Raw genomic sequence first — 19826 nt, 5'->3', positions numbered from 1 at the left:
CAGCTTTGCACTCCATCACTACATCTTTATTTTATGTCACCTCTAATATCATAGAAATTCATTATTGAATAAAGCTCATATTCTCTTGACTGAATTATTAAGTATATGATTGAAGTCCTCATTACTCTAAACCTTTTAAAACTAGTAGTTTAAATCTCTACCCCCTTAGCTTTTAATCAGAATTCCAGTTCTGTGCAAATAAATTTCCCTCCATGTTTCCTCTCCCCTTGTTTCCTGTACAATTTCTGGACGTGTACAGATGAGCAGTGTGCAGCCAAAATTCTGACAGTAAATGGAAGGGGCAAGTAGGGAGAGAAGAAAATGTGACAAATGTGGAAGCTTACACTCAATTTTCTATAAGGTTTAAAATGTAAGATCTCAGACTCTAGACCCAGACAGACTTTTTTTTTTTTGAGACTGAGTCTTGCTCTTCTCACCCAGGTTGGAGTGCATTGGTGCCATCTTGGCTCACTGCAACCTCTACCTCCTGGGTTCAAGCGATTCTTCTGCCTCAGCCTCCCGAGTAGCTGGGATTACATGTGTGCACCATCACACCCAGCTAATTTTTGTATTTTTAGAAGAGACGGGGCTTCACGTTGTTGGCCAGACTGGTTTCAAAGTCCTGAGCTGAAGTGATCTGCCCACCTCAAGCTCCCAAAGTGCTGGGATTACAAGCATGAGCCACCATATCAAGCCCAGACTTGGATTTAAATCCCGGCTCTGTTATTTGGATGAGCCAAGATCCTTACTGTGTGATCTTGACTAACTCATTCCTGTGCTCAGTTTCCTCATCTTAAAAATGGGAACAATAGGCCAGACATAGTGGCTCCCTGGGAGGAGAGGGGAGGGAAGGAGAGGAAAGGGAAGGGGAGGAGAGACCTTCCTTTAAAAGTAAAAAATAAATAAAAAGAAAATGAGAATAATTATATTAGTCATACATTACTCAACAACAAGGACACATTCTGAGAAATACAAGTTAGGTATTTCCTGCATTGTGTAAACATTATAGAGTGCACTTACTACAGGCCTAGAGAGTGTAGCCGACTACATACCTAGGCTATATGGTGTAGCCTATTGCTCCTAGGTGCCAAAACTATAGCATGTTCCTGAATGGAATACTGTAGGCAATTGTTACACAGTGGTGAGCATTTGCATATCTAAACACATGTAAATGTAGAAAAGGTACAGTAAAAATATGTACCACCATCATATATGCAGTCTATCATTATGTATTACGTGACAGTACTACCTCATGGGGCTGTTCCTGGAATTACATGAGATAAAGCAGTAAATTGTTGAGCACACTGCCTGATACAGAGCAAGATCTGAACTTAGTTGTTCTTGCTGATACTTTTAAAGTTGCAATCAGCAAGCCTGAGAGAAGCTCCTTGGTTTTATTGTAGAGATCAGAAACATCAAGAAAGAGGTGAAATAGTAATAGCATGCTTGGTAAAGTGCTTTACAGTTTGTGTGATGTATTTGCACGTGCACTGTCTCCTTTAAAGGCTAGAGGACTGGCCCCCGTCTCTCTCCACTCCGTTTATGATTATGTGTGTGTCATACCCAGCCAGAGGAGATTTGGAAGTTATCCAGGGAATGTGACATGCATAGACCCCAAACAGAAGGAAGATTGGGGACTTTCCATCTTGGCTGGAGAGGAGCTTGGGATGGAGGATAGGAAGTAGGTCACCGGGGGTCACTGCTGCCTTATTCCTTGCTGTCCACAGAAGAATTCCACAGGAGGCAGAGCAGTGTGATGGGGAGTTAAAGAGTGGCCTCAAGCAAGAGACTGCCTGGCGCTGAAGCCTGTCTGGCCATTTCTCACTTACCTCATCTGTAAAATGGGATCGTCCCAGTGCCCACTTCACTGAGCAAGGATGAGAATGAAATGAGCTAGTATATGCAGAAGATATGCCACGTGGTCCAGAGTAAGCACTTTGCATTGAGTGAGCATTAGCTCAAGACTCTGACCTCCAGTAAATGTGCTGGCCATAGGGTGACAGGAGCACCTACCCATTTCTTTGCTAGACATTGCCACCTAGATGCCCCATAGGCACTTGAAACCCAGGATGTCCAATGCTGAAGTCATCATTTTTTTCTGAAGCCTGTCCTTCACATGGTGTTTCCAACCTTCACGAATGGCACCAAGATCAGCCAGACACTGGAACCACAGATCGGGAGTGAATCCGCTCTCCTTTTCCCTCCCCTCCTTTTTCCTCCCGTTCCGCCCTAAAATGTCTCTAGTCTGTCCCATCCTCCCATTCCCACTGTTGAGCTGAGGCATCGGCTCAGTCCCTGGTCTCTTGCCCCATCTGTCCAGTAGTCTCCTAGCCCTTGTAGACACTAATCTCGCCTGGCTTCAGACCTCAATCCATTCTCCCTAAGGAGAAGGGCCTTTCTGAAATGCAAAATGAATGGTGTCTCCCCACCATAAAATGCTTCCTTGACTCTCCAGTGTCCACCAGGATAAAGTCCAAACTCAGTAGCACATACAGCAGAGCCTTGAGAACCTCGCCCTTACCACCTGCCGTCCCTCCGCTTTCACCCTCTCCCTCATGCTCTTCACTGTAGCCCTACTGAGCTAGTGATGCTTCCCAGGACACTGTGGTAAGCCTCAAGTCTTGCTCTACCACCCCTCTGCCTGGGGCCTCACCACCTCTTGTCCTCCCAGGCCCCTATATGTCTTTCAAAAGTTTTCTCAAGAAGTCCTTTCCTAGCTGGGCATGATCGCTCACACCTGTAATCCTAGCACTTGGGGAAGCAGCGGTGGGTGGACTGCCTGAGCTCAGGATTTGAGACCAGCCTGGGCAACATGGTAAAACCCATCTCTACTAAAAATACAAAAAATTAGCCAGGCATGGTGGCAGGTGCCTGTAATCCCAGCCACTTGGGAGGCTGAGGCAGGAGAATCACTTGAACCCAGGAGGTAGAGGTTACAGTGAGCCGAGACTGTGCCACTGCACTCCAGCCTGGGTGACAGAGTGAGACTCCATCTCAAAAAAAAAAAAAATTCATTTTCTTTGAAACTGTTCCTGGCCACCCTTCTCAGGTAGAATCATATTATCTGGTTTGTATTCTCACCACAAGCAGCTGCCTTCCTACCCTGTTGTCGTTTGCCTTCCAACAGTCATTATGCCTGTTGACGTAACTGATTTTCCTATTAGGCCACAGAGTCATTGTGGGCAGAGACCAAAGCTGACTCCTACCTCTAGTCCTAGCCCCTGGCCAGGGCCACTGTTCCTGGTACCTGCTAGTGACCAAGTAAATGAATTTTCCTGGACAAGTATCTTAAAGAGCCATTAGGGCTGTGCATTTATGGCTACTATTTTTTTGAGTGTGTACTAAGTATATTTATGTGATCATCTCATTTAATTCTCCTATACTGCCTAAGAGAGGCACTCTGTTATTATTAAATCACTTGGCTGGGTGTGGTGGCTCTGGCTGGGTGTGGTGGCTCAGGCTGGGTGCAGTGGCTCATGCCTGTAATCCCAGCACTTTGGAAGGCTGAGGGGGATGGATCGCTTTAGAGCAGGAGTTCAAGACCAGCCTGCCCAACATGGTGAAACCCCATTTCTACTAAAAATACAAAAATTAGCCAGGCATGGTGGCAGGCACCTGTAATCCCAGCTACCTGGGAGGCTGAGGCAGGTGAATCACTTGAATCAGGGAGGCAGAGGTTGCAGTGAGCCAAGATTGCACCATTGCATTCCAGCCTGGGTGACAAGAGCAGGACTCTGTCTCAAAAAAAAAAAAAAAAAAAAAATTATCTGGGTGTGGTGGCATGTCCCTGTAATCCCAGCTACTTGGGAGGCTGAGGTGGGAGGAATGCTTGAACCAGGGAGGTGGAGGTTGCAGTGAGCTGAGATCACACCACTCACTGCACTCCAGCCTGGGTGACAGAGAGAGAGAGACTCCATCTCAAATAAAAAAAAATGCCCAATGTCACAGAGCTAGGAAGTAGTCCAGATTGAACCCAGCTTCTTCTTACCCCCAAACCAACTACTCTGTCATGCCTCTGCCTCTCAGTAAATTAAGCCCAAAAGAAGATGAAATATTTATAGCTTTTCACAAAGCTCAGTTTCCAGAACCTTATAGGAAACCAGGATGTCCAGCCCAGCTGGATAGGAATCCCCAAGACCATCCTAAAGGGAGGAGAGGCCCTGGCTAGAGATCTTGTTATGACAATAGACACTTGCTGTTTGCAGATGGTTTTTTGAAGGTATTTGGGGTTAAAGTGAAATGACAGAGTCCCTGAGAATGAATTACAGTTTATCATTCTTGTGTATTTACCTTTCAAGAAAAGCTAGCAGAGCTGTTCCCTGGTGCATATTACATTGTCTGCCTGGTTCACCCTCCCTGACTTCGCTTTGGCCTTGTGCAGTCTCTTTGTTAAAAGGCTTTGTTTCATGATTCATTATAGAGGTCAAACCTCCCTTGTCATTGCTTCGCCAGTTACTGACAGCTGGAACAAATCAGACCCAGCCTGGTGCCTAAACTGCAATGCTGGTGTGAACACCATGGTTGCAGTTTGGCTTGAAAACTCCAGGACAGCAAAATTTACAGCTTCAGAAAAGGCAAAATGTTAATCTGAAATTGGAGGTGATTTATTTTCCTCCTAAATGAGCGAGGAAACTATTTGAAATATGTTTGCTATTAGCTTATCACTACCCACCTTGCCGTTCTCTCATTCAAGTATGCACAAGAGCATATGCCTGTGTATGTGCTGAAGGACTTCTGATATGAAATCCTCATCCCCACAAATACTGCTGCCACTGTCCTTTTATTTTAGAGGGCTCTGTTGAGCAGCTGAAATAGTTGATATTTTCTTTTGAGCTTAGAGAAGCATTGTATTTAATACAATATCAATATATTTAAAAGACATACTGTGCAAAAGGCCTTTGGAGTCAGATAGATGTTTTAAACCCACTTGCAAAAAATGCTTTTATTAAATAATGTGAATGCTTTTATAAAAGCTCCTAATGACCATCAAAATTCTTTATTAGTACCAGTACTCTGAATTTAATTTTGCCTATTGATTCTGATTTTGTAAAGAACAGAGGAAAGGAAACTAGCATTTATTTAATCAGCATTTATAGTGTGTTGGGTACTATATTAGGCAAAAATCAACATCATTTAATACTGTCAGCTTCAAGGTAAGTAAGCAAGAGGAAACTGAGACTCCCAAGAGCCAAGTTACTTGTCCAGGGCTGGCGTGAAACCCAGAGCTGTCTGGTCCCAAAGCCAGTTCCTCCCTCTCATGGATTGTTCTCTACAGACTCAAATCAATTATTTTAGAGAAGGAGATTTTATGCAGTCAGCTCTGCCACCTATTTGGAAGACCTGTTTTCCACTTCCATGATTTCCATAGGTATGGTTCTAAAATTAATTTTGTAGCTTTAAAATAACCCCACAGGCCTGGTGCAGTGGCTCATGTCTATAATCCCAGCACTTTGGAAGGCTGAGGTAGGTAGATTGCTTGAGCCCAGGAGTTCGAGACCAGCCTGGGCAATGTGGCAAAACCCTGTCATTACTAAAAATAAAATAAATAGTTGGGCATGGTGGCACATGCCTGTGGTCTCAGCTACTCAGGATGCTGAGGTGGGAGGATGGCTTGAGCCTGAGAGGTCTAGGCTGCAGTGAGCCATAACTATGCCACTGCACTCCAGCCTGGGCAACAGAATGAGTCCCTGTCTCAAACAAACAAAATAATCCAATGGTGGAATGAAGGATCCATATGAGGACATGTAATGGCATTATTTGCCCCAAGTTCTTTGTTCTCAACTCAAACCTCTGGCAAGTTTCAGCTGAAGCAAAGGAGATTAGATGGAGGGAAAGTGAAACATTCCACACAGGTAATGGAATCAGATAGAAAGCATTGAGGGCTTAGGAAAAGAAGGGCAGGTAAACTCCTTTGAGAGGTCAGAATTGGGAGACATTTTGCTCCACTTAGAGATGAAGAAAGATTTGGAATGTTTCTGGGAGGAAATAGCATTTGAGCAGAGCCTTGGCCTTGAAGGATGGAGCAAAATTCATTTCAAGCAAAAAGGAAACTGGGTGAACAAAAACACAACAGAGGCAGGAAAGTGAGAACATTAGTGGGAAATAGGTTATTAATAGTGCTGGATTATCAACAACAGTGCTCTTCATAGCCATATGGTGCTCAGGTGTCTGGAATCCAACAGAGTTCATTCTATAACCAAGTATATTACAGTAGTCTATTGCTGGAGGAGCAGTCTTTCAAATGATACAACACATCTGGATGTTCTCCTTTCTGAATGTTATTATCTATATGCGTAGAAGCAGTCATGTTCACTGGAATCAATTTTAAGATCCTGTTTCATTTTGTTCTTGCAGAAGGAAACTCCGCTTGCCAATGCCGCATTCTGGGCAGCCAGGAGAGGAAACCTGGCGCTGCTGAAGCTGTTGTTGAACAGCGGCCGGGTGGACGTGGACTGCAGAGACAGCGTACGATGATGGGTTTGGTAGATGCATGCCCAGTGCGCACCATTGCCCTGTGTGGGCACAGGAGCACCTCAGGAATACGTTTCCCTTTACAATGCTTATTTACTTGTTCATGTGTTTGCTTGCTTCATCCTTTTTAAAACATCCAAGGTGCTGTGGTGAACTAAATACATGCTGGGGAAAGTCAGAAAGAAAAGGAAACAATTAAATGCACAAAACAGAAGGCAGCCACAATAGGGAAAGAGGCACTTCACTGGGGATCAGAATTGGTAGATTACAAGAAGAAAAGACTGTTTAGTGAAAGAATTCAAGCCAACAGCTTTCATGAAAAGATGGAGATAATTTAGTGGGCTGCCATGGTTGTGGGAGTTATGTTTTTTCTACAAGGATGAGAAAACAAAAACTGAAGCCTCCCCCAGCCTTTTATCCTTTCATTACCTCTTACAAACATAAATACACTCATTGGCAATTTAGAAGGTGAACTAAAAATAGATACTACTGCCCCCTAGCAGATACCACTTAGAGAGCCTTCCCCTCCCCAGCTAGAGGCAAATCATTTTACTGCGCTCAGCAAGACTTCTCAACTCTGGGGACCAAGAGGACCTCCGATGAGGAGAGGGAGCAAGCAATGATGTTTTGATTTTAGGATTTGAATAAAAATGTTTTGAAGTCGTTTTTTCTGTTTTCCTGAAAATAGGGTGTGCCATTTCCAGCTTTTATTGCACACATTTGGTAAGTGAAGTCCACCACCATCCCAAAAGCAAAATAGCAGTTTGCTCCAGTTGCCCCCCACCCCCACCCAGGGCATCAGGGCAGGATATCTTTTGTTTACACCTCCAGACCCACTCCACACCCTTCTCACTCTTGGTCTCACAGCCTGAACTGTATGTACTGCCCCAGCAGACTCACTTCCCTCTGGCCTCCAGTTGTGTTTGGCCCGTAGGAGTAACTGTAAGAGTCAGAGGGTGGGAGGAGAGGGACATCAGGGAGCCCAGCGCCCTCCCTGTTTCTGTCTGGCAGCAGTGCCCCACCTCCATTCTCCGCGTGCTGGGAGCCACTCCCTTCCCCTGACAACTTCAGGCCTCAGCTGGTCATGGACCCCCACTGTTCGTAGATCCCAGTAGTATGCTGTTCTTTATAGATTCCCTGTGCCCAGGCCTCAGCTTAATAGTCTCTTTATGACATTTTCTTCCAATTATCCCAGATAGAATGTACCATCTGTTCCTTGCCAGAATTCAGGCTGGTGCGGGGTCTTGGACATCTGTGAACTGGTTATCTTGGTCTTATATGGGTTTTACGGGGCTGGTTCTTACACCACAGTGGAAAAACTGTAGGGCAGAAACACCAATTGTCACTGTGGCCTCACCCATTGACCACTTTGATGACCACTTTTCCTCTTTTTCTTGAAGCCACCCCTTTCAGACACCCCAGGACTTTCTCCTGGCTTCCAGCTCCCCAGGGCCACCTTGCAGTGTTGCATGCATTCTGCCCCCAGACGGCACCTCACATTTCCAGCCTTTTCATCACCCTTTCCACGTCAGCCATCACTTGAGCCACCAGCTCCTTTCCCTTAGCGCTCATGCTCTGTCCTGTCTGCTGGGTGGCCAGTAGATATTTTGACCAAATTTGTGCTTCCTTGAATAGATACTAATATGTAAGTTACCCCTCCTTGTTTTAAACAAAAAGTTATTTTATCAGGAGCTTTCTGGAGAGATGATTCCTTAACCCAAAGGAGCAAGTCTAAATGATGGTAATTTCTGATACCCCATTTACTTTGAAAGGGCCTCTGAGGCTGGTGTGACTGAGAGGCAGGGAGCTGTTGGGAAACAGTACAGGCCTTTGTTACCCTCAGAATGTCACTGGCTGGGTTTCTGTCTCCTCCACGTGCCACGTGAACATGGAGTCCCAGTCCCAGGATGGTATTTTATGGTGCTAATTGATCTCTCCGCTAGTACTACCATTGCTAACAGAGCCAAGCCCCAGGTTCACCTAGGAGGCCTGTGAGAGCCCCTGAAATTCAAGGAGAGGCTAAGAGGGCTTCCTTAGGAATTGTTCCTAGTCTCAAGTATGACTGTTCAAACTTTTCCAATAAATAGTATCATGTGCCCAAGATCATACCGTCAGTGACTACTCAGCAATACTGCCTTCCTACAAAATCTTTAGATGAAAATAACACAGCGCCTCCAAAATTCACTTCATTACCCTATACCTAATAAGCCTCCCCTGTGTGCAGAGCCATCTGTCTCTCTCACCATCTACTTCTGAGAGGCAGGTTGCTGAATATGCAGAGGTGGTAGCTAAGATGACAATTCAAGCGCTTGACAACAATTGTAAATCAAACTACAAATGCCCACTTCAATGAGAAGGGTCCATATCACATGGTACACCTCAAGTCCTTGAATGTTAAAGCTGGGAGAGACTTTGGTGATCATCCCATCCAACCCCTCATTTTAAAAATGAAATAAACGAGTCCAAGTAATTGTAATCAACGTGCCCAGGTTACACTGTTGGTCAGTGACAGAGGTGGGCTTAGCCCCCACGGCTCCTGACTCTCAGCTCTCTAGTCTCTCATTTCACTATGGTGCTGTACATCTTTACCTGAACTGTTTTGATGATGAAGACTTAAATACAGAAAATCAGATGGTACCATTAATGTTTCTTTTATATTAATAACAATATTTTGGCTCCAGAATAATTTAATAGGACTCGTAAAATGAGAGCATTATATCATTGCTGCCTTAAAATGCAATAACTATGGTTCATTTGGACTGTGCTTCTGAAGGTAATGGAAGTAAGTGAATTTTTACATCAAAAATCCCAACCTCAGCAGTTTGTCACTTTGCTTTTTCCCATCTAGACTGCACGATGAGATTATTCATGAGTACTTTCCTCGCTGCAGGGAAATTTGCCCTTGGATGTTTTCTGAGTGGAGCTGACATCTCTGCAGCGTCTTTCCTAGGACCCTTCTCCCTGACGTAACAGTGGCCTAACTGTTCCTCTGTCTCTCCTCCATCCAGCACGGCACCACACTCCTGATGGTTGCTGCCTATGCTGGCCACATAGACTGTGTGAGGGAGCTGGTTCTGCAAGGAGCAGACATCAATCTCCAGAGAGAGGTAGGTCAGGCTTTGCACTTGAAGAAAAATGACCAGGCTCAGAGATCTGAAGTTTTCATGATAGTGAACTGGTATGGGGGACAAGAGCCATCATTGCTTTTCTCCCACGTTAAAGCCCATTGCAGAGTTTATTGTGCCTAAAATGAGGTCCAGCAACATACCAGCGGGCACATCTGAGGTAACCAAACCTCTTACTACCTGCCCATAAACACTCATACAATTTTTTTTGTCAAGCTTAAGTCAGTTCTTCATTTTTCCCTTGGAATGAGATACTGTAGGATTTATAGCATTTTCATACAGATAATTATATTTTTAGAAGAGTTGAGTCACCAACCTATTTGTAATGAGGTTGCTAGGATTTGTAATGATTTGCAAGTGAGGTTGCTCACTTGCTAGGATGTCTCAATCATCCTCCCCAAACCATGTTTTCAAAGGACTTCTCTCTGACCATGGATTAAATATGCTCTCCTGAAAAAAGCCATGTGGGTGAACATTGGACTAGAATGTGAGCCTGTTCCCATACTTCATTCAAGGACAATCTTGAGAGTTTGGTCTCACTCAAAAATCCATCCTTAGTTTAATCTAGAGAAGCAGAAGGGAGGCCAGGACATTTTAACATACTGTGGGGCTTAGTTCTAAGAAGGCTCCATTCATATATTTCCAAGCTGACCTGGGACCTGGTAAACAAATCTTTGTGGAGACAAATGCTCAGGTCATCCCTAGAGTGCATCTGACCTCATTTCACACTGACTCAGACCTGAGATGGGCTTTCTGGGCAAGTCCAGACTGAACCACTTGGATTTTCTTGGCCCAGCCTTATTTTATCCCAGGTCCTGCCTTGCAACATTTTAGAAAAACAGTTCACCAACCAAACTTTCATCAAGCTGGTATATCTTTCTTCCAGTCTGGACCATCACCTCTGAGTAGAACAAATTAAGACACATCAAGAGTTCCAGGTGTAACGTATGCCTGAGCAACATAGCAAGACCCCATCTCTATAAAAAGACTTAAAAATTTAGCCTGATGTGGTAGCCCACACCTATAGTACCAGTTACTTGGGAGGCTGAGGTTAGAGGCTTATTTAAGCCCAGAAGTTCCAAGCTGCAGTGAGCCATGATTGCACTACTGCACTCCGGCCCGGGCAACACAGCAAGACCCTGACTCAAAAATAGAGTTCCAAGGCATATCCAGATGTCCTTCCCATCACCCGTCTGGGTATTAGAGGCCTTGGCTGAGGACCATGAAAGAGTGACATACAGAATCTGGGTCTGGGTCTTCGTAGCCCTGAATCAACAAGCCTGGTCTATTGAGAGGTGCAGTATAAAGAGACTACAGCAAATGTAATATTCTCACAAACAGATTCTTTGGTGCAATTTCCATAACATTAGATCGTTGTTTGAGGTCATTTTCACTTCAGCACTTAATTTTCCTGTGGGATGAAAATATCTGGACCCATTTAGAATTATAGTTTAAAGTTACTTTCATCTTTCCATTTTTCCTCTCCGTTTTATAGTCTTTGTTTATTACAACTTTAAAGAAAAGACAGATTTTCTCTAATCAAAACAATATGGTCCAGATCTGGTTTACTTTAAAAACTTTATCCTGACAGACAATTCAATGTGCACAAAAATCTCTGAAACAACTGAGAAAAGCAGCTAGAAGAAGAGAGAAGTATTTGATTTGTAGCCAGTCTATGGTTTTTATGGTTTTATATGTATCCATTTGGTTCCAATTGCTCAACTAATCTTGGAGATGAAACTACAGAGAACAAAAGCCTTTGAAGATTTACCAAAGTGTACTCAGCTTAGAGGTAATCTGTGTGGCTCAAATGATGGTGCTATGTAAGTTCCTGGCAGTCCCTGAATTTCCTGGGACTGTGCCAGTCTGGGGCAAGAGGGCTGCCAAGTCAAAGGCAGACCCCAGCCTCCTGTACCAGTGTTGGAAGCTAGAAGAGTGACTTGCAGTGCTTTGAAACTTAATCTGATGGCAGACTTCTGCCTTGATCCATTGTTAATCCTTGATCCACTTTGCAATATCAGAATATTTGTCTCCTAAAAAAACTACCTGCCACTCCTTGCTCAGGTTGGCTGTCTAAATACACAGAGCTTGCTAGAGAGACAAACTGGAAGCTAGTGTTCCTGAAAGACTATTGCTTTAAAGAACCCACATTGGCTGGTGACACCTCTCCGGCATAGGAGCTACAAATGCGGTTGGCATGAAGCCCTGGGTTTGTGTAGTAAGGCACACATATTTAAAAGTTTTATTCACATTCAACACTAAGGTCTAGCTCCTCTTATCTACAGATTGCTGCATTAAGGTACAGAATGATTGATAGTATGTATGGTCTAAAATTGGCTCAAACTGCTGTAATTACATAATTAATGTATCAAGAAAGCTTATTGAAAAACAAATTATTTTTCTTACTAAAGAAACAACTCCTGGAAAAGACCTTTGGTAGTATCTGAAATGTAGTGTCTATTGAGAAGGTGAGAGTTTTCCTATTCTAGCCAAGTTTCTTCCTCCAGAACTGTTGACTCCCTAAGGTTTCTGGAACCCGGCATCCTTAACTGTAACAAAGCTGTGGGAAGATACTTCCCACGTATTTCTGTGAGAACCAAGGAGAAAATCACATCTGCATTGCAGATAGAAAGGCCCTGTGAATGGTCACGATGCCTGTGCCTTCCTGGGGCAGAGTCTCAAGATCTCTGTGCCTTCCTGAGGCACAGCCTGATGTAGTGGGTTGTATCTATCTGGGAAGGTGTTACATGTTCTGCCTCAGGGGTGGTGTTATCAGCACCCTCGGTTCTTGTACTCTCCCAGGATAGAAGTCCAGAGAGATCATCAGATGGCAAAGAGAAAGTTTATTTAGCTTGTGCATGAGGGAACCAGGTTCCATTATGGAAAGAAAAAGGGTTGGCTGTTCCCCAAGAGACATATGTGGGTTGGTTTTATAGGATCTTTTTATAGGGAAGGGTTTAGTCGGGGCATGTATAGGAGGGGTTTCTGTAGCACTTGCACAGTAGCTCAATATACTTTTCATGCATCACATGTAATATTAGCATTTTAAATCTCCATCTTCAGGCATGATTTTAGCATTAAGATAAGGAAGAGGTGACTATAATTTGAAGTTTAAGTCTAACTGTGCATGCAGGGCCCCAGGAAGTCCCTACCCACCTAAAGTGAGAACTTGTAGTTAGTTTCTTGGGTCTTTTGTTGCTGATTGACTGTCATAGGATCCTTAGGGTGTCACTTTGCCAGCTGGAAACCTCCGTGGCTGGCAGTGCCTTCTGCCTGAGTATTGCTCAGGCCCACTGGGCTCATTCTGCCCTCTCGGCCCAGCAGCCTGCTCTCAGTTCACACTACCAGCCCAGATTCTGGGCCTGCCAAGGGCAAGCCAGGTATGTGAGCAAGCATGGGGTCCAGCCGCTGCACACAACCAGGCATGCCGGCTGTGGTGAGGCAGGCAGCTCCAGACATTGGCACAAGCGCCAGCTCTGTGTGAGGCTGCAGCTGGACCATGCGTACCCCAAGTGGCTTCTACCATAGGCACCAGGGAACATGGTGGTGCCTGGAAGCTTGGAGACGCCAGGAACCACAGAGCCCCAAAGAGGGTATCACAGCCCTGGTTTGGGGAGTCCCTGGGTCTAGGTTCCACAAAAGGCCACAGCTCCTCACTCCTCTTCACCTGCAATGTGGTGAGCAGGGAGCTTGTTTCAGCTCTGTTTGTTTATAAACAGGGACATTCAGCAGGTCCTGAATTCTCCTTTTGCATCCAAGAAGAATGAGGTATGCAGACAACTGGAGGGTGAGCAAGGTGGAGAGGAGCTTCACTGAGTGACAGAAGAGCTCTCAGGAGACCCAAATTGGGTAGTTCCTTTCCACCGACAGGTCATCCTGACAATTTGAGGAGACCTAAAATGGATAGCTCCATCCCATAGCGGTAGTCCTGACCTCTGTGTCCAGCTCTGAGTGGACAGGAGACCCACAGTGGGTAGATCCTTCCAGCAGCTGGTAGTCCAGACATCTGTGTGAATCTGGCTGAGTCAGGGGTTTTTATGGGCTCAGAAAGGAAGAAGTGTGTGTTAATTGGTCCATGGGCAGCCATGGGTGGGAACCTGTCTGCCTCCCACCATCAACAAGCCATCCAGACTGTTCCTGCCAAGGGTGTCTACAGGCCCACACCTAGCTGCCCTCAGCCCCTTGGCCTCCCTCCTGTGCTTGTTGGCACCCAAAGTCCAGAGAGGACCAAGGTGAGGGGGCTGGGCTGGCACGTCAGCACCACCTCAAGCACGCACACCTCAAGTGAGCATACCCCCAGCCAGGTCATGACAGACAGTACCCAGGCTCAGCTACAACTTTGCTTCACACCGGAGCAGGTGCCAGGAGTGGGAAGAGGCCAGGGAGCAAGAGCAGGCACCTCCAAGCCTGCAGGGGCAGGGGGTGGGGGCTTCCCAGGCCCAGAGAACACAGGGATGCCCAAAACCAGAGCCACAGCTGGGCATGGCTGCTCCCACCCAGCCAACTCATAAGTTGCTTCCAGCTCCCGCTGGACCTGAGGAGCATGCAACCCCAGCTGCACCTCCCCTTTGGCATCCTGCATCTTCATAGCTGCTTCTCCAGACAGGTCACCGCTGCCATCAGTGGGAAGTTAGGCAAGCTACAGCTTGAGTAAGGGGCTTTTTTTTTCTAGACCACATTAAAAAACAGGCAACCAGGTGGGTGGATCCTGCCTGTCTCAGTGGGTCTTACTGTCCTCACTCCCATCCCACACATGCATGCACGCACACACATATGCTTTTCACACATGAGTGAGACCTACCACCTTAACAACTTTGGGTAAACTATGGAAAAAGGGGTTTCTTTTCACTGTGCCTGGTAAAGAGTAGTGTTAGCTTTGTCCCAAGCTCCAAGCTCAGAAGTGAAGAGTATCACTACAGGAAAAATGTATGTTGCCCACAAAAATGGTATCATGATTTTGCTCATATTACACAATGGTTTGAATAACAATCTTTGAGCAGGCTTGCAAAAGTAGATAAGAAGCATGCTAAAAACTGTGTCTCAGAATATCATGATCAGTTTAAATGTTGGAATCAGGCTGTTTCTTACTATTATGTCACATTTTAAGAAATGTTTTAAGCTCATTTTTACTCTGGGCTTGCACATTTAGAGAAGTTTGTGGGTGAATTACGTATTTTCCTTCTTGTACAAGTAGTCTTCTACCCCGGGGCACTAAACTTTGTAATTGGAATTCTTCCCTCTATTAATGAATGCTTGTGTTTACCAAACAGTATAACAAATATCTTTAGTTTTCAAGCTGCTGTAACAAATTAGCACAAATGGGTGGTTTCAAACATTAGGAATTTATTCTCTCAGATCTGGAGCCCAGAAGTCCAAAATCAAGGTGTGGGCTGTACCACACTCATTCTGGAGGCTCCTGGGGAGATTCCCTTCTTTGTCTCTTCCAGCTCCTGGTGGCTGTCAGCACCCTCCTCATGGCCACAGCTCTCCAGTCTCTGCCTATGTGGTCACATTGCCCTCTCTCTGGGTCAAATATCCCTCTGCCTCACTTTTTTTTTTTTTTTTGTCTTTTTTGAGATGGATTCTTGCTCTGTTGCCCAGGCTGGAGTGCATTGCACAATCTCAGCTCACTGCAACCTCTACCTCCCAGGCTTAAGTGATTCTCCTGCCTCAGCTTCCCAAATAGCTGGGATTACAGGCATGTGCCACCATGCCCAACTGACTTTTGTATTTTTAGTAGAGATGGGGTTTTACTATGCTGGCCAGGCTGGTCTTGAACTCCCAACCTCAGGCAATTCATCTGCCTCGGCCTCCCAAAGTGCATGAGCCACCATGCCTTGTCATCCTTTGCCTCTCTTTTTAAAAAATAATTATTGTTTTTCACTGTGGTAAAATGCATATAATGTAAACCTTACCTTCTTGGCCATTTTTAAGTGTACAGTTCAGTCTTATTAAATACATTCATAATGTTGTACAATCACATCACCATCCATCTATCTCTATAACTCTTCATTTTGTAAAACTGCAACTCTGAATCCATTAAATAATAACTTCCCATATTTCCCTTTCCCCCAGGCCCTGGCAACCAGCATCCTACTTTCCGTTTCTATGACTCTGACCAGTTTAGATATCACAAAAGGCCAGGTGCAGTGGCTCATGCCTGTAACCCCAGCACTTTGGGAGGCCAACGTGGGCAGATCACTTGAGGCCAGGACTTCAAGACCAGCCTTGTCAACATAGTGAAACCCTGTTTCTACTAAAAACACAAAAATTAGCCAGGTGTGGTGGTGTGCACCTGTAATCCCAGCTACTTGGGAGGCTGAGGCATGAGAATCACTTGAACCTGAGAGGCAGAGGTTGCAGTGAGCTGAGATGGCACCACTGCACTCCAGTCTGGGTGACAGAGCAAGACTCTGTCTCGAATGAATGAATGAATAAAAGATCTCACAGTAGAATCATATAGAGTTGTTGGCCTTTTGTGACTGGCTTATTTCACTTAGCATAATGTCATGGAGGCTCATCCATGTAGCATATGTCAGAATTGCCTTTCCTTTTTAGCTAAGTAATGGTCCATTGTATGGATATGTCACATTTCGCTTGTCCATTCATCCATAGATGGTCACTTAAGTGGCTTCCACATTTTTAGCTATTGTGAGTAGTGCCTCTGTCTCACTCTTAGAAGGACGCTTGTCATTAGATTTAGGACCCACCCAGGTAATCCAGGATAAGCTCTTCTCAGAACCTTTAACTGAATCACGTCTTTTGCCATAGAAGGTAATATTCACGAGTTTCAGGATGAGGACAAATCTTTTGAGGAGCTACCATTCATCCTATTTCACTAAGAATAAAGCTTTCCTTTTCTGTTGTCACTTCTCTGACCAAAAAATAAGAATGTTGAAATGTAGCCCCTTCCTAGGCGAGAAGGTTTATATACAAGGATATTGTTTTGCTTTCTTTGCAGATGTTCAATCCAAATGTAATATAACCAAATGTCTTTTAAAACTAGCCTCTCCCTCTCTCTCAGTCAGGTACAACTGCCCTATTCTTTGCCGCCCAGCAAGGCCATAATGATGTCGTGAGATTTCTCTTTGGATTTGGAGCATCCACTGAATTTAGGACCAAAGTAAGATAACCTTCTTGATTTTGTATTCTGAAGAATTTCAGCAGCCATAGGTATTGCTTTTCCCTTCATCTATGGTACAACTCTGTGTTTTCCTTTTTACAAGATTTCAAACCTAAGTAAGTGGATTTCCTTAAGGTTACTTGTAATGGTTCAGGGGTAGTTCTAAGGGTTTGATTCAAAGCATGACAGTTTTACTCTGGGTTCACAACTGGAAAATTTTATGGGGAATTATTTATATCCTTTCCTGAACTGATACCTTTCTACTGTAGAACACTAAATTTTGTAACCAGGAGGGGCACAGTAGCAGTGGCTTTCTAACTTTCCCTGTTTCCGTGTGCTTTTTCCCCACTTAAGATTAATTTTGATACTGTGATAGGAATTATTGGAAGAATTAGTCTGAACCTACTAGATCTGAGAGATTTCTAAAGAGGGTAGTTTGGCAGGCAGCTTACTTTGATGAGCTATCCTCACTGAAATACATAATACATAGTTACAGTTTATATAGTTGGGAAACTATATAGTGGTTCTTCCTTTAAAGAAGTAATTGGCCGGGTGCGGTGGCTTACACCTGTAATCCCAGCACTTTGGGAGGCTGAGGCAGGCAGATCACTATGTCAGGAGTTCGAGACCAGCCTGACCAATATGGTGAAACCCTGTCTCTACTAAAACTACAAAAAACATTAGCCAGGCATGGTGGTGCACGCCTGTAATCCCAGCTACTCAGGAGGCTGAGGCAGGAGAATCTCTTGAACCTGGGAGGCCAAGGTTGCAGTGAGCCGAGATCTCACCATTGCACTCCAGCCTGGGTGACAGAGCAAGACTCCATCTCAAAAAACAAAAAGAAGTAATTGATTTTCATTTTTGACATACAGATAAGAAAGCTGAACTGGAGAAAGGTCAATTTCGTGTTCACAGTATGATTTTACATGATAAAATTGTGTAGTAGCAGAATTTGAACTGCCATAAGATTTTTGTAATTATCAGCTCATTTCTAGCTTAATTATAATTGTTAAATTCCTTAAAATATGCCCAAGTTGGAAATTTTTAGGTTTTCTTAGTTAATCCTTTTGGTGTACTATTTAGATATCAAGGGGGTTTCCAGTGGGAATGGTAACTACTGGAGCTGGCCAAGGTGGCTCATGCCTGTAATCCCAGCACTTTGGGAAGCTGAGGCAGGAGAATAGCTTGAGCTCAGGAGTTCAAGACCAGCCTGGGCAACAAAGCAAGCCCTTGTCTCTATTTAAAAGAAGAAGAAAAAGAAAGAAAAAAAGAATTTGCCGGGTGTGGTGGCACATGGCTCACAGATCACTTGAGTTTGAGAGGTCAAGGCGTCAGTGAGCCATGGTTGTGCCACTGCACTCCAGCCTGGGTCAGAAAGGAAGACCCTGTCTCAAAAAAAATTTAAAGTAAATAAATAATAAAATTCTAACCATTAAGTAGATGTGAATTTCATATAAGGTTTTGTCTTTTCTGAAACCTGCTCTTGTGCTATGTATATGCCTCCAAATGTACTGAGTATAACATACAGTAATACTATATATTTTATACATTATTGTTTTATTTTCTATTATAAAAGCGAGGTAACTAAAAATGGAAAGTAAAGTTCTGTGAACCTAGATCTCAACTCTTTGAACTAAGGTCACAATGATTATGAGTGACCATATGACTGCTTCAGTCTGCTTGGTTCACAAGTTAATACTGGCTAAAGACTTTGTGTATGAGCCAGTTTGTACTATCCCAGAAATCCATGGAACATGTAACCCAGGATGAGCGATTCTGCAGGTTTTCAAGAGCTTTCAGCTGCAAGTATCCAAGAGCTTTCCATGGGAAGAAGAGATGGCTGAGAGGCTTGAGTTTTATATGATCTTGTAATCAAAACTTTGCTTCAACAATTGTTCTCGTTATTACTAAATCTATATGCCCCAAAACTGTGTTTTTAAAAATAAAAAAGGCTGGGCATGGTGGCTGACACCTAGCACTTTGGGAGGCTGAGGCAGGCAGATCATTTGAGCCCAGGAGTTCAAGACCAGCCTGGGCAACATGGCGAAACCCTGTCTTTATCAAAAATACAAAAATTAGCCAGGTCTGGTGGCATATGCCTGTAGTCCCAGCTACTTGGGAGGCTGAGATGAGAGGATCACTTGAGCCTGGGAGGTCAAGGCTGTAGTGAGTCATGATTGTGCCACTACACTCCAGCCTGGATGACAGAGTGAAACCCTGCCTCAAAAAAAAAAAAATTAAAAATTAAATAAAAGAGGCCAGGTGTGATAGCTCACACCTGTAATCCCAGCACTTTGGGAGGCCAAGGTGGAAGGATTGCTTGAGACCAAGAGTTGGAGACCAGCCAGGACAATGTAGCAAGACCCTATCTCTATAAAGCATTTTTTAAAAAATTAGCCAGGTATTGTGATGGCAGCTGCTCAGGAGGCTGAGGTGGGAAGATTGCTTGACTCCAGGAGTTCCAGACCAGCTTGGGCAACATAGCATACCCCATCTATACAAAAAGTAAAAAATATTTTAAAAGCTGGCCCAGTGGCATACACCTGTAGTACCAGCTACTCAAGAGGCTAGGGCAGGAAGATTGTTTGAGCCCAAAAGTTTAAGGCTGCAAGGAGCCATTATTGCACCACTGCAGCCAGCCTGGGCAACAGAACAAGACCCTGACATACATACAGTTTAATTCTGTATGAGAATCATCATATTTTATCTTTTCTGTTACTTTATTGGGCAAAGAGCTAGGAAAACTGACAGGACAAAGCTTAGAAATGGTGTTTATTCCTGCTGTTATGCAATTTAGTGATGCCTCCCCACCACCACCATCCACCACAGCCTCAGCCTTCAGTCTCCTTCCTCTCCATTCCCCACTCTTCGAAGTCCATCTCAAGCACCCTCCCCCACCACAGAGCCAGTCCCTGGGGAAGCCCTACCTAGCCACATCACACACAGCCCTGTGGGATATTACCTGCCTATGAACATGAGACCTCTTATAGCAGTGTTTCTCCACATGAGGCTCACCTGCCATCTCCCCACACAATCAACCCACATGACTGGTCAAAAGGCATATTTCTGGATCTCACCCCAGACCTACTGAAGGCGGGGCTGAGGGT

The 19826-nt window shown here is 44.5% G+C and overlaps 1 protein-coding gene across 3 annotated transcripts in view; it reads left to right on the top strand.

Annotated features, from left to right (window-relative positions):
* The window catches only part of ANKRD29 (ankyrin repeat domain 29), a 57181-nt gene that overhangs the window by 3529 nt on the left and 33826 nt on the right, over positions 1-19826 (top strand). For all 3 annotated transcript variants that reach the window (XM_008979611.5, XM_008979612.5, XM_002757122.6), the window contains exons 2-4: positions 6355-6465; positions 9480-9578; positions 16621-16719. In XM_008979611.5, coding sequence (XP_008977859.1) covers positions 6355-6465; positions 9480-9578; positions 16621-16719 — 309 coding nt within the window. The remainder of the gene's footprint in view (positions 1-6354; positions 6466-9479; positions 9579-16620; positions 16720-19826) is intronic.

The sequence above is a fragment of the Callithrix jacchus genome, chromosome 13 (assembly GCF_049354715.1).
Source record: "Callithrix jacchus isolate 240 chromosome 13, calJac240_pri, whole genome shotgun sequence".
Taxonomy (NCBI): Eukaryota; Metazoa; Chordata; class Mammalia; order Primates; family Cebidae; genus Callithrix; species Callithrix jacchus.
This window is presented reverse-complemented; position numbering and strand designations above follow the sequence as displayed.